Genomic DNA, 14346 nt, shown 5'->3' on the forward strand with positions numbered 1-14346 from the left:
AGACTGCAGCTACTTCATGACGAGGATATAGATCCTTCGGGGTTGGGCTAATCCAGAACTGATTTCTGTCACAAGTCAATGTGTCTTTTTAAGACAACGGTGCGTCCGATGACGCTGATAGCTCTACAATCGACCGGGTTGGTTTCAGAAAAGGGTAGTCCAGTGTACACCTGCAACGCAGATCGTCCATGCAAGCGGATGGTTCAGATCCTTTAGGGTGCCCCTTCACCACTCGTTCTCTCACACACAGACCCTCACACAAGGTACGGAGTAGGTAAGGGTCCTACGGCGGGATGGCTTGAATCCCATCAGCTTGGGCCACTATGAGTCTTATTCGATCGCAATCTGTCTTGCCTGAACTTACCTGAATCAACACGGTGTTTCAGGTCTATCATTTGTAAAGGTTAACGTGGCCGTTGGAATAAATTAATATAAGTTAATATAACTAAGTTATGGATAAACTTGAGCCAATGCACGAACCGATGGAGACGTGGCGTTATTCGCCAATTCAGATATCGGGCTTTGGTATACTGCCTTTTCCCCCGATAGTGCCAATGGAGTGCCAATGGCGTCTATGTTGTAGTGTGTTTAAGATCCATCACTTTTACACTCGCGGGGTAATTTCGGATACATCTGTTCTTGACTCCGTACTTTGTGCATTGATACTTTTTGACACGTATTTCGTTTGAGCGTTAGGTCAATACGACATGTCTTTCCTGATCTTTGTTCAACGGCTTTGATTGTGCCGGTATGACGTGTCGAGTTCGTACTTTAGATGTGTATGTTTCAATTGGCTCGGCTATCAACGCCCTACACAATGCAAGCTGTTGAGATCGTATGGTTGGTATAACAGCGTTCTAACGCTTGTGGTGTATGGGTGTCGTCCGATTGGTGTGTAGGCAGAGTTGTGTTAGCCTAAAGCTCTTGATGAGGTTTGACTTGTATTTTCATGGTCAGTATGAATGGATTCTAATAGGTACATAACTAGGTAAACAATTGCTTGGCCGTCGACAGCTCCACGGGTTCTCATATACAACCCATGGTGGAACCGATTTCGGCTTTGGCTAAAAATGAAGACGTTCAGGGCGGATAGGATCCATGTTCTACACTGTACGATACTTCAAATAATCATTTACCGAAAGTAAAGAGATATCAATGTATTAACGGTTTCATTTGATCCCAAAGACAAGCAGAGCTCAAGGCTTGCTCGGGCGTTGTAAGTGAGCTTTCTCAAAGCTGGCGCTAAGGTACAATCGGGGCTTTAACCCTCGGATAAAGGAACTTTGGCATAGAATCACATGTCTCAACCCATGGAGGGAAAACGTCCGTCGTCAGAGTTCCTCACTTCTCCATGAATATCCAAGAGCCCATTTCCTCAGTTCATTTTCCCTGTATCAAAGCAACCACTGCACTCTCTCCAGCAGCTGTTCCTCGGGTTCGCCAGTCAAGTCCCTCATCAGGGTAACCGACTCCTCCACTCCGATCCTGACTCCACGGACTTCTTCGACTCTGACCACGTAACGCAGTGCATCATCAATAAGAAACTGTTCTTCCAGTCGGATCAAGCCCTGGTAGTGAGCGCTGACTTTGTGGGCGTCGAGGTCGTGGAATTCGCAATTGTGGTCCGCTGAAATCGTGCCGTGGACGCGAATGGTCACTTTGACGTCGGTGAAACCTTTGAAGATATTGGCAAAGCTCGGTCCGTCGGAGGTGATGGCGTCCCAGTGGTTCAAGACAAACATGATGTCGCAGCTATGGATCCGGCCATACATGAGGATATCGGTCAGAGACTTGAACGAGTCGGAATCTGGCTCAAGGTGGGTGATTGATTTATGAATCAATGGGCAGTAGCAGTAGGAACGTCCTTCCAGATCCCCATACTTGCGCTGGAACTTTCCCTGGAGCTCAATCAGGGCGGGACGAAGGTAGTACTTCATCTGGCCGATGTCGACGTGTGTGGGGCCCGGAGCGCCACGAGCAACGAACACAACCAGAGGTTCCATAGCAGTGCCGATGGGAGGGCCAGCGGGAGGACCCAACGGAAGGGGTGCGCTGGCAGTGGATTCCGCCATATCGAGATTGGTGCTGCTTGATGTTTGTTAGCTTCCTGTCCTTAGATAGAGGCATGGTGCAAAGATACCTTGGTCACACCGGTTCAGAAGCTGATGCAAAGAAAAAAGAGGACAATGAAGGGAGAAGCCAGCATCTTAAATAATGAGGCTCGGCCTTCGACACGCAGTGCCTGAACAAACTGCACTTCCATTTGGAAAGTCAATAGAGTCAATAAAGTCAATAAAGCATCATCTTGGGATCTTATTCATATGAGTAAGAATCTTGGAGTTGTTGAAGAGGACATGTGAGAAGGACGGTTTTGCCTTTTGAGACTCTCAATAGCTATTCGTCTCAATAGACCTTGGGGTTGGTGTCAACTGCCTTTTGATATCCATTTGGGGGTGGCCTTTTTCTGCCTCACACTCGAAAACAGACATACTTGGAACTTTGGCATATTCAAGTCTGATTGTCTGAGACTCTGTTCTCATGACTGCTAATGTAATTTTGACCGTTTACCAAATTAGGTTGTTAGTATGGTGCCCTCTTGATCACTGATATATCCCAGCCTTGTATGCAACATATATTTTGTTCTAGAAGATTATTGCTTGTTAAGCTCGCTACAAGCAGATCCAATGACCTACAGGTATCGAAGAGGTGATTAGTTCCCTAGAGGATCCTGAATTCCATCTTCATGTCGCCAAAGGGTTGAAGTTGCTATGGTATACAACAATAGAGGTGAACCGAACCGTTGGGGTTGGATCGGAGATCGAAACCAGAACAAAATCTCAGGCAAGCACAACAGAGATGCCATTTGTTAACTGCGATGGCCCATTTTGATAATTCCAAGGGAATTAATCACCAGATACAAGAAATATCCGAGCAAATATAGGAGAATCAATGTTCAGCGAAGTCAAGTAGTTTAACATCGGAGCCGGCCTGACGTTCCTCACCGGGCGGCCCCGATCTGGAAGCTGACTAAGACGGCAAAATTGAAGAGAGTTGTTGGGACGGAAAAAGGTGCTTATCATCTACAACGTACCATCTCCAATTCCCTCACAAAATGCTCTTCCGTGCTGCGGTCCGTCAGGCTGCGCCCTTGAGGCGTCGTGCCTTCACTCCTCTTGCCCGTCGCACTGTTACCACCGACGCCGCTTCCGCCAACGTCGAGAGCCCGGTGCCGCAGGTTTGTTGAGCCCTATCCGGAAGATCTGAAAAACCTCGCCCCAAAGGTTCCGGAGTTTCAATTGCTGATGCTTGTGCTTGCGCTTTAACAGGAGGATGATAAGCCGTTCACTGTCCGTCTCTCCGATGAGAGCTTCGAGACTTACGAGCTCGACCCACCCTCGTACACTCTCGAGACCTCCAAGAAGGAGCTCAAGCAGATGTACTACGACATGGTCGCGATGAGGTACGATAAGCAGAATAGCGGATGTTTTGGACTGGCCGTTGACTGACTGCTCGTTCTTTTTGCAGACGTATGGAGATGGCCGCCGATCGTCTGTACAAGGAGAAGAAGATCCGGGGTTTCTGCCATCTGTCGACCGGACAGGAAGCCGTCGCTGTCGGAATTGAGCACGCCATCACCCGCATGGACAAGGTTATTACCGCTTACCGTTGCCACGGTTTCGCTATGATGCGTGGTGGTACCGTCAAGTCCATCATTGGTGAGCTTCTCGGCCGCCGCGAGGGTATCGCGTACGGAAAGGGTGGTTCCATGCACATGTTCGCCGAGAACTTCTACGGTGGTAACGGTATCGTCGGTGCCCAGGTGCCCGTCGGTGCTGGTCTGGCCTTCGCCCAGCAGTACAACGAGCAGCCCAACACCTCCATCGTTCTCTACGGTGACGGTGCCTCCAACCAGGGTCAGGTCTTCGAGGCCTTCAACATGGCCAAGCTGTGGAACCTGCCCGTTCTCTTCGGTTGTGAGAGTAAGTGGTCTATTCCAAGACTTTACAGCCTCAGAAAAGTCACAGATGTATTAACGTTTATGTTTCTCTAGACAACAAGTACGGCATGGGTACCTCCGCCTCTCGCTCCTCCGCTCTGACCGAGTACTACAAGCGCGGCCAGTACATCCCCGGTCTGAAGGTCAACGGCATGGACGTCCTTGCCACCAAGGCCGCCGTCCAGTACAGCAAGAACTACGCCATCACCGGCAACGGACCCCTCGTTCTAGAGTACGTCACCTACCGTTACGGTGGCCACTCCATGTCCGACCCCGGTACCACCTACCGCAGCCGAGAGGAGATCCAGCGCATGCGCAGCACCCACGACCCCATCGCTGGTCTCAAGCAGAAGATGCTCGAGTGGGGCGTCACCTCCGAGGAGGAGCTCAAGGGTCTCGACAAGACCGCCCGTGCCAACGTCGACGCCGAGGTCGCCGAGGCTGAGAAGATGCCCGTCCCCGATAACACTTCCCGCATTCTCTTCGAGGACATCTACGTCCGTGGCTCTGAGCCCAAGTGGATGCGTGGTCGTACCGTCGATGAGACCTTCTACTACTAGATTGTTTCGCGCTATAGGCACTTCTGTGCATCGTGGAAGAGCTTTTAATCGTTGTGTGAAGGCTCGGGAAGGAATTCTTGGGTCGTTCTATCATTTATCTGTAATTTAGCCCGATGACTATTTTCTCTTATGTTTGTTTACTTGTTTTCTGTTCTAGAGTAGAGAGCAATTGCCATCGGCTGGGTCCTTTTCAAGCTCGTCAAATTTTAGGAAGTAGTCTTGCAATGTCTTCATCGAGAATATCAAGTAAAGACTTGGGTAGCAATATCAGCCCTCTCGAAGATATTGCAGGCCCGCCGTCCTTCGCAGTCGATAATGGGTATCATATCAGAAAGAAAAGAGAAAGTAGAAGTACAAGTAAGAATAGAAGCCAGACAACACAAGCCACGCCTAGAGAAAAAGTACAAGACTTAAGACTCCATCTGCATCAAGCAGGCTCTTGTCTCAACATCTCAAGAATCAGGTCCTGGGTCCGCTGCACAGAATCCAGCTTTTCCTCCATAGCAACACGTTCGCGCTCCAGTTCGCTTCGAAACTGGGCCTGCATCTCCTGACGTAGCTCTTCCTTCATTTGCTCAAGCTGGGTGTGAGTAGGACCTTGCTGTGGCTGTGGTTGTAACGTAGGCTGTACTTGCGGGTGCTGTGATTGCCGTGGAGAAGCTAGAACCGGTGGTTCCGAGGCGGCCTGCACCAAGGCCGAGATCACAGGTGAGGTGACACTCGGGTCTATACCACCCCCCCGATGTGGAGTCTAGGTGTTTGTTGAGTTTTCCCAGGGTTTCGATGACGGCTGAGACCATACGGCCGTCGGGTTGTGGAACTGGTGGTGTGGATATGGAGGGAAGGGGCGCCACTTTTGATGTGCTTTGTGGGGTTGAGAACATATTCTCGAAACCCGGTGGTAGTCTCAGTGACGTGCTCGCAGAGACAGGGGTGGAGGGTGATTCGAGGAAATGCGCGGGTGGTGCAGGGCCAGTAATTGAGGGCGAAGGCGTGGGGCTGGTAGCCGGGAGGGTAGCGTCACCGACGTTATTCGCAATAGGTTGGTGTAGCATACCCATCATTGCGCCGTTGACATCAGTCGGGCTAGTGGCAGATGATCCAGCCAGGTTCCGCCATGGTTCCTGGTCTCCATTATTCGAATTCTGGCGCCAGGGCTGCGGCTGTCTGCGCTTCTTGAGCTCATCCCGCTTTGCAATACGCCGGTTCTCGGATTCTTCCCACCGCTGCCAGGTCGGAAGCCAGGCATCGACGGCAGCTAACCATTGCGGGTTCATCAATTCCTCGGCCGTCGAACCGGGTGCGTTTGAGCCCCGCTGTCTCTGGTCCTCCAGGAACTTGATGCGCTGCCTCGTAACCATTTCAACTTTGCGCCGCACCGAATGCCACGAGTATGAACGGCCCTCATGGGTACGTTTGAACTCGGCGGCAATGGATATCCACCACTTGCACAGATTACTGCGGCTGCCGAAGGTGTCTGCGTTTCGGTTGCAGATCTCGAAGAGCGCTACTTCTTCTTTGGTGGTGAGACGTCTATGCTGTCGTGAAGTGTCGCCATCGAGCTCATCGTCGCCGTTGTGACTGCGCTTCGTCCCTCTGTTGGTGGTCGATCCCGACATCAGTCTTGATCCATCTCCTTCGCTGGCTTGAGCTACGCCCACCGGCATCGGCGCATAGTATAGATCGGTTTGGAGGATGTCTCCTTCACGTGAATCACTTCCGGTCAGATTTGCCCCTCCAGGTGTCTCTTCGCTGCTCGCCGATGCGTTATCAGACGTAGGTGGATTCCTCACTACCACAGACACGGACTGAGAGGCTGGGCTGAACCCTGAGCGCAGGCCAGATGGTACTGTTCCAAAGGAATTTTGTGGAGGGTGGTACGAAGGATGGCCGTATTCGTGTGGTTGAATGCGCGTCATGAGGATAGCAGCTTTCGCAGTAGCAATAGCAGTCGAACAGGCGCTATGGGAGACCAACAGTGCAAGTTGGCTGGCCTATGGGGTCCAGGAGATGGCCTCCTTAGTTCAAAGTAGCCATCAATAGGGTGACAATAGTGTAGCAGACCAATGTAGAATGTTCTTGTCGATCTGTGGGGATAAAGATAAAGCTGCGATGGATTTCACTTGAGGGTTTTCTAGGGGGGGTCCGTGCGCCAAGCATCTATTGCAGCTCTGGCTAACTATACAATCTTGTAGAGCTTCAATTGGACAATCTTACACATTGGCGATGTTTAGATTGTACTTAATTATATGTACCGTTTGAGTTTTATAGTTCCTGTGGGATTCTACCTAGGTAGTATCCATTGGCTGCATATTTATATAAGTGCGGTGTACGGAGGAGTATATATTGGACACTCGACCAACTTTATGTTGGAGGTAGGTAATTGCCTACGAGTTTTATCGTGTTCATACAACTTTGCGTAAGGTTCTTAATATCTTCTATGGATTTAGAATCCAGCAGTACATCAAGAACAGGCTGTTTGAGACAATATCCACCCACAACAAGGGAGGAAAGTCGCCAGGTCTACTCAAGGACCATACAAATGACCGGCCAATATACAGCATGAAACAATAGCTTCAATAATATATCCATTTATAACACATCATGGCTATGGTGGTACAGGGGGTAGAGCTGACACAAAGAGCCCCAAAGACAAGCAAAACAGGAACCAACACCATGGTCAACATGATCCAGAAATATGCAGAAAGGGAGGGAGATTTAAGCGCCCACTAATACACAGACGGGAAGTTTAGGGGAGAGAAAAATAGCAGAACAGTAGAACAGTAGAGAGAAACGAGATAGGGACAGGCTAGGCAGAGAAAGACAAGCCAATCGCATCCTCTACCACCGTCTCCTCAGGTACCAGCCATAAGCCGGAGTGGCAATGGACTCGCCGAAGGGAGTGGGCACCTCGGCGGAACCGGGGCGGGCCACGGGGTGGCGCAGGTACACGGCTGCACAAATGTTCTGGTTGACCTCGAGGTAGCGCGGGATGAAGGCAAAGGCAGACATGTATTGGCGTGGCTGCCAGGGGGTGGAGTAGGTTTTGCTGTTGTCGAGAGGGTTGTCGCGCATTTGAGTAAGGGCGCGCTTGAGCGTGTCGAACTCTTCGTCGCTGAGTTCCGAGGCATCCACCTCATTACCCAGCGTTGCCTGCGCGAAGGCTTCGGAGAGCTTGTCGCTGGCTGTGGCTTCTGTATCTTTCTTGGCGGAAGCCACCTCTGCATCTCCCCTGTCGGTGGCGAAAGCATCTTCGGGACGGGGCTTCACATCCTTCTTCTCTGGCTTCTCGCTCCGTTTGGCCTTGAGAAGCAGGGTTAGCTGGGAGAACTGGGCCTCCAGGCTGTCAGCGAGGACGGTACTGGACTCGGAGCGGGACAATACGCGGCGGACGGCTTGTTGGAAACCGCGTAGCTCCTGCTTGCGCTGGGGCGCGAGTGTGTTCTTGCCTGCAGACATGACAGACTTAGCCTGTGCCAGAAGCGCCTTGAGAGTCTCCTTAGTATCTTCCTTCTCAGTCTCCTTAGTATCTTCCTTTTCAGTCTCCTTGGTCTCTTCCTTGGCGGTCTCCGGTGCGGCCTCGGCTTCCTCGGCTCCCTTTGAGCTCTCGGCCTTAGCTTTTCTCCGAGTCAATCGGCCCTGGCGTCGCTCGTACGGAGTTTTCGTGTGACCAGTAGCGTACAACACACGGTCTGGGTCGACCTGGAAGAGGTCACCGGGGTTGAGGAGGTAGCTGGGGTGTTTCATCTAGTAACACAAAAGCGAGTCAGTAATCAAGGAATCGGTAGCTTCCCATATCGCATCATACCTTTTGCCCATTAACAGTGACCGCTCCGTGGATGACGAACTGTCTCGCCTGTCTGGCACTGCTAGCAAACAGAGCTCGGAAGATGGCTACATCCAACCGGCGCTCCAGGGGTGCAAAGGTCATGTGGGTGTAAGGTGTAGGACGTGTCTGGTAAGCGGGCTTTCCACCCTTATCAAGTCCTGAGCCTCGACCGGACGAGACTAGGGAACCGTCATCAGCGGCCAAGTCGGATGCATTCATCGGGATAACACTGCGAATGCGATGGTTGAACATGCGTTTCCACTGTCCCTCACGGACCTGCTCGCCGTGATAGGCACGGGAGGCAGCCTTAGCAGACCATTTCTGCTGGAAGAATGTGCGATTGGTGGTGGGTGGGCTGCGGAATCGTTGCATGTTATACAGGTTGTATTTGCTCCATGATTGACGGATTTTCTGACCAGTGTCTTGTTAGCCTTTTTGGAATTGGGACAACCCAGTATAGTAGGGAGACATACGCCTTTCGACAATGTGTTGCTGGCTCTGTTTCTCATTGTGGCGACTCGTTAGACACAATGCTGTAGCAAATAATATGTTACCCAGGGCCAATTTGGCAGAGTCTCAAAACTTCAATGCACGTGACTGCTAGGAAATTGATGCCTGAAAAATAGGGCGGCAGATAACTTAACTAACTATTGGATGTTTGTCTAGTTTGCATATCATGTAAGGGGAACTCGATGTTTGCCTGGGCAGATTCTGCCACCGCCCTGTAGAAAGGGGTATATATAGGCGCCTGGCCCCCGGCTCTTCCTCTTCTTTTTCTTTCTTCTTCATACTTACCTTGTTTGGGTGACCGTGATCAACAAGACGTTCTCACCACAGACTGGTCCCTGCATTGCACAGCGTGGCGGAACAGTCTGTTCAATGGTTCTTTATGGGTCATTGACAGGCGTATTCTTTGGCATCTCCATTCGTGGAGTCTTTTCTTTTCATCAATCCTTGGGCCAGTGGCTCGAGCTTGGAGAAGAGGATATTCGTAGTTGGCATATGAAGCACTGTACATGTAGTCATGATAGGCCTTTGAAGTGAGACCAGGAAGCCTTGTTGTGTTCTATCGATGCTCTCCCCTCCCCTGAAGGATCTCCCCATTCTCGTGGCCCCTTAATGTTGTTGACTCTGTCGATGAAGCTCTGACAGATCGTCCCTCCTAGAAATCCCACCAGGACGTGTCTGACGCGTCGTGTGGTGCCTATGTTGTACAATGTCTCCAAGCCCCTATCCTCTAGACATGACCCACTTGATTCCCTTTCCTGGTCCCTTACTGCACAGTTTTAACCACTGAGAGGTGGGAACCTGCTGGAGTAATGGGACTCGGATAGTGAAAACCCTGCAACTGTTGCAGCTCACGTCTGTTGGATGTCTCAAACCTCTTATGGAGCTACGTCTCTGTAGCTTTTCCCTCATATCTTGAATGCTTGTAAAAGAAAATGAAATTGTTCTGGTATATGGTAAAGGAACATGCTAGTAACTCCAGAGAACTCATTACGCCATGTCAAATGCATACAAAACTCCCAGTCGTTCAACATTAAACGTCTTGTTCTCACTGTGTCAGTCTCTCCTAGAACTTGGGAAGGCCTCCGCTAATGACTCTGCTTCTTGGGGATTAGTCCATTCCTCCAGTAGCTCGTGCGCCATATCAACGGTTTCATCATCGATGCCCGCCTCCAGCACAGTCCCATCGCAAAACGCCAAGCGAGTTAACACAACGAGATGTTTCTGTTTGCTGCCAGGTACACACGCCAGCTTCTCCTGCATATTGATCAAGGTGCCATGTTGCCGCATGACCCCGAAAATCAGCCGCATAAGGCCATTGACCAGTGCAACACGCAGGTCTGACTCTGGCGGGGAGGAGTAAAGTGCATCCAGCTCATCGTGCATTGACCGGAATAAACGAGCGAGTGCATTCGGGTGTAATGCGAGGATCATACTGGCATGCTTTTGGGATGGGGCCATAGGGTTGAATGTCAGCGATTCCAGCAGCAGCAGGACCTCGAGGCGCATCGCACAAATGTCGTATGCAGTGTACGGCTCCATCCCTTCGTCCGGTATTGCGGGCTCACTCAGCATGTGTGTGAGGCGGTCCACAATCCACTTTTGCACGTCCAATTGGTCCTGGTCAGAAGTTCTAATCGGACCGAAGGAGTCTGCTCGAATACTTGTTGACAGGAGATTCATCAAAAGCACAATGTCACCCAGTGGATGTGACGGGTGCAGCATCACGAGAATGAACGAGATCCGGATATTTTGCCAGAATGTCTCCATTGCACTCTTTATGTGCAATACTCCGCAGGCGATTTGGTAAAGTAAACGCATGGCCCCAGTCGAGTCAACCAGGGGCTGCAGATCTGATTGTGGTGTCTGTCGAGTAATTCGCTTATCTCGCGATGCCGGGGCGTACTTGAAGCGAGGAACTGCATTCACTTCCACGGTGTCTTGCAAGACTCCGACTAAAGGTGTGATCAGCTCAGAGAGCGGGACATCATCCGACATCAAACTGTATCTTGTGATAGCTTCAAATCGGGGGATCGGCTCGTAGAACTTCTCGCTGATGGCGCGCTGCCATAGCGAGACAATCGTTTGCGTGTATTCTAATACGTAGCTGCTCGGGTCGGCACGAGCCATGACCTCCATAATGATGCTGGACATGGGTCGATGCGGTTCCGAGGGAAATGCAAGCTTGGCCATGGCTTCGAAATCGGTTTCTTGGTTGGGATGCGTACGGTGGCTCAAAAGTCGCATCATAAGTCGCTGGTTGCGACCCGCCTCTGCAGACTTGCGCTTCGCCACGTCGACTTCGGCCGGAGCATCAGTCGCATCGGCCATAATAAGCTCCACGCCAGCAGGATTCAACTGCAGTGGCGCAGGGGCATCTTGGCTTGATTGCCGTTTACGTTTTCCTGGGACTGTCGGCGTGGCTCGCTTGGAACGTGCTGCAGACTTGCTGGGCGATATCATGGCAATTTCATCATCATCAAATCCATCGCGGAAGGGAAGAACCCGGGACTTTCGGGGCGTCACTGGGGCTTCCACCTCGCGATGCTTGGACTTGTAGTTTCGAAGCTGGTAGGCTTCATCCACGAGATCCTGTTGAAGAAATACATTCTCCGTCGCCAATATCTTGCCTTCGGACATGGCTGCCTCAACTTCTTGCTTGTGTTTCGCCATTTCATCGGCCATGGATTTCCGTAAAGACGCTATTTGCAGGTCATAGTCTTGGGTCATCGTCGCCTGTTTCCTTCGAATGATCGAGATTTCACCGGCCTTCGTTTCCACTTGCATCCTCGCTTCAGCTAACTCCTGTAACATTCGTTCTCTTTCTTGCTCCATCTATGAAGGTTGTTAGAGTTTATACAAAGAAATTTTCATCTAACTCACCTGTACTAGGCGTGCATTGAGCTCAGCGGCGGCGTTCCCTTGCCCATAGTACTCGTCCACATCCATGGCATCGCCCAACTGCTCGTTGACCGCAAATCGAGGATTCGTTGCAAGTACATGTTGACCATGAGGAATAGCATGGGGTTTGTCGACATTATCGTACACCTCGGCTTCCAACTCCCCCACCTCCAGTGTATTGTAGTCGTTCGTCAACCCGGTATGTAGGCGAGGCGGCGGTCTCAGCGATCCAGCATTGTTGTTTAATGGCACTGCTTGAGTGCGTAGCACGGGATTGCTACTTAGGGGTTTTGAGTGATACTGTGAGGCCGATGCCTGAGTTGCCTGGAACGCATTCTGTTCCAGCTCATACAACGTCCCCGGTGGCAGGGAGTCGAACTCATCGGAGCCGTAGTCGTCGTCGTCGTCTTCCATGCCCCCGCCATGAATGGACTACCAGAGGGAATCGAGGGGTTCTAAGTTCACGGAGGGCTTTTGATCATTCTCGACTTGGAGTGGTTCCGAGGGTTGAATAAGGAGGGAGAGAGAAAACACGGCAGTTCAAGGCAGCTGGATGACAACCCTTGCACATCCAATTTCAATTTCTAGTCACGAATGTAATACTTGAAGGCCAAGTAATGATTGACTCAATAAACCCGCATCATACACCGAGGTATAATAACTACAAGCCAAGAAAAAAAAAAAAAAAAAAAGAGTAAAGTAAACACGGGGCTGAAGCTGAAGCTGACCGCTTTCGGCACTTCACATGAGCTCATGAACTTCTAATCCGATGATCCTCTCTCGCTCTCTGCACTCTCCACTTCTATTGTCCAGAATTCTGTTTCTGGCCCCCTTTTCTACATCATGTCGAAATCTCGCCGTAATGTTAGATTTCAACACCGGTCAAATGATGAGCGACGTCTCAGTGTGTCCTCCGACGTCAGCGATGCACCCTCAGAGCCCACTAGCCCCGGCAAAAATGGCAACGTCTCCAAACCACCAACAATAACTGAAGAGGTTAGATTTCAGTATAGCACAAGTATGGCCTCGGAATTTCGGTCTGACATGATCTTCACTTCTAGAAACCCCCCCAATCCGAATATGAGAAGAAGAAGCAGACCTTCATCACCCGGACGATATGGACATTTGTGATGATCGCCGGTTTCTTCGTTGCCTTGTTTTCCGGTCACATTTATATTATTGCCCTAATTACTGGCATCCAAATTATCTCGTTCAAGGAAGTCATCGCTATCGCCAGTATCCCTAATAAGGAGAAGAACTTGCGGTTCACCAAATCGTTGAATTGGTACTTCTTGGCGACCACTATGTATTTCCTGTACGGAGAGAGCGTGATTTACTACTTCAAGCACATCTTGCTTGTTGACAAGGTGCTACTTCCGTTGGCGAACCACCACCGCTTCATCAGCTTCACCCTTTACGTCATGGGTAAGTGCTTCGACCCTTCCCCTTTTACTCCGCTAACCCCGGTCGATAGGATTCGTGTTCTTTGTCGGATCTCTGCAGAAGGGCCACTATCGATTCCAATTCACCCAGTTTGCTTGGACCCATATGGCTTTGTACTTGATTGTTGTCCAAGCTCACTTCGTCATGAACAACATTTTCGAGGGCATGATCTGGTTCTTCCTCCCCGCCGCGCTGGTCATCACCAATGATATCTTCGCATACGTCTGCGGTATTAGCTTTGGAAAGACACAACTTATTCAGCTCTCCCCGAAGAAGACTGTTGAGGGATTCCTTGGCGCATGGGCCTGCACTGTTGCCTTTGGTTATTTCATGACCAACTTGCTGATCCGCTACAAGTACTTCATCTGTCCAGTCAATGATCTGGGCTCGAATGTTCTGACCGGTCTGGAATGTGTTCCGAACCCGGTCTTCACGTTGCAACCGTACTCTCTTGAAGTCTTTGGCCTGGACAAGACCTTCTGGGTGGAACCTATCCAGTTCCACATCTTGGCCTTCGCCACATTCGCTTCGCTGATCGCTCCGTTTGGTGGATTCTTTGCTTCTGGTTTGAAGCGCACTTTCAAGATCAAGGACTTTGGCGAGTCGATTCCTGGCCACGGCGGTATCACTGACCGTATGGACTGCCAATTCATCATGGGCTTCTTCTCTTTCATGTACTACCACAGCTTCATTGCTGTCTACAAGGCCAGCGTGGGCGATATCATTGAGACCGCCATCAACGGTCTTACAGTTGACGAGCAGCTCGAGGTCGTTCGTGGCTTGGGCAAGTACTTGTACAATCAGGGTGCCGTCTCAGAATCGGTATGCTTCCTTCAACCAATTACCATGATCATCTTGCTAACCTTTCCTAGATTCTGGATTGCCTGGTCACTGAGCTCAAGCGTCGGTGAACTTAAAATTATCCGGCATTCAGATTGAACACACCCAAATTTATGACACTCATATTTCACTTTGACTTCTACCATTCGAGGACGACCTTTCAACCCCGCGCTTTCCCCCTGCAACTATCCTCCGATTGTTTCCGCTGTGCCGACGACCCCTCTTGCTTCTTGCTTCTTGCTTCATTCGGGACTTTATTTGGGTTCACC

At 50.6% G+C, this 14346-nt stretch overlaps 6 protein-coding genes across 6 annotated transcripts; 2 read left to right on the top strand and 4 right to left on the bottom strand.

The window, feature by feature from the left end:
* Positions 1 to 1394: 1394 nt before the first annotated feature.
* N7489_010885 (uncharacterized protein) lies at positions 1395 to 2072 on the bottom strand (the record flags this gene model as incomplete). Its single annotated transcript, XM_056716634.1, has 1 exon — positions 1395 to 2072. One exon carries the CDS (start codon positions 2070 to 2072, stop codon positions 1395 to 1397), a length of 678 nt encoding a protein of 225 aa, XP_056564256.1.
* A 1040-nt stretch (positions 2073 to 3112) lies between these two features.
* On the top strand, positions 3113 to 4557 carry N7489_010886 (pyruvate dehydrogenase (acetyl-transferring) subunit E1 alpha; the record flags this gene model as incomplete). Its single annotated transcript, XM_056716635.1, has 4 exons — positions 3113 to 3235; positions 3327 to 3460; positions 3526 to 3980; positions 4052 to 4557. 4 exons carry the CDS (start codon positions 3113 to 3115, stop codon positions 4555 to 4557), a joined length of 1218 nt encoding a protein of 405 aa, XP_056564257.1.
* A 427-nt stretch (positions 4558 to 4984) lies between these two features.
* N7489_010887 (uncharacterized protein) lies at positions 4985 to 6476 on the bottom strand (the record flags this gene model as incomplete). Its single annotated transcript, XM_056716636.1, is given in 2 exon segments — positions 4985 to 5164; positions 5178 to 6476. The coding sequence occupies 2 exon segments, from the start codon at positions 6474 to 6476 to the stop codon at positions 4985 to 4987; spliced, it is 1479 nt and encodes a 492-aa protein (XP_056564258.1).
* A 922-nt stretch (positions 6477 to 7398) lies between these two features.
* N7489_010888 (mitochondrial 37S ribosomal protein uS4m) lies at positions 7399 to 8895 on the bottom strand (the record flags this gene model as incomplete). The annotated part of the gene is made up of 3 exons (XM_056716637.1): positions 7399 to 8304; positions 8366 to 8797; positions 8860 to 8895. 3 exons carry the CDS (start codon positions 8893 to 8895, stop codon positions 7399 to 7401), a joined length of 1374 nt encoding a protein of 457 aa, XP_056564259.1.
* A 1054-nt stretch (positions 8896 to 9949) lies between these two features.
* N7489_010889 (uncharacterized protein) lies at positions 9950 to 12208 on the bottom strand (the record flags this gene model as incomplete). The annotated part of the gene is made up of 2 exons (XM_056716638.1): positions 9950 to 11728; positions 11777 to 12208. The coding sequence occupies 2 exons, from the start codon at positions 12206 to 12208 to the stop codon at positions 9950 to 9952; spliced, it is 2211 nt and encodes a 736-aa protein (XP_056564260.1).
* A 429-nt stretch (positions 12209 to 12637) lies between these two features.
* cds1 (phosphatidate cytidylyltransferase) lies at positions 12638 to 14148 on the top strand (the record flags this gene model as incomplete). The annotated part of the gene is made up of 4 exons (XM_056716639.1): positions 12638 to 12790; positions 12856 to 13219; positions 13269 to 14059; positions 14110 to 14148. 4 exons carry the CDS (start codon positions 12638 to 12640, stop codon positions 14146 to 14148), a joined length of 1347 nt encoding a protein of 448 aa, XP_056564261.1.
* Positions 14149 to 14346: the final 198 nt, after the last annotated feature.

Source organism: Penicillium chrysogenum (genome assembly GCF_028827035.1).
Source record: "Penicillium chrysogenum strain IBT 35668 chromosome Unknown utg000005l_segment0_segment0, whole genome shotgun sequence".
In the NCBI taxonomy this organism is placed as follows: Eukaryota; Fungi; Ascomycota; class Eurotiomycetes; order Eurotiales; family Aspergillaceae; genus Penicillium; species Penicillium chrysogenum.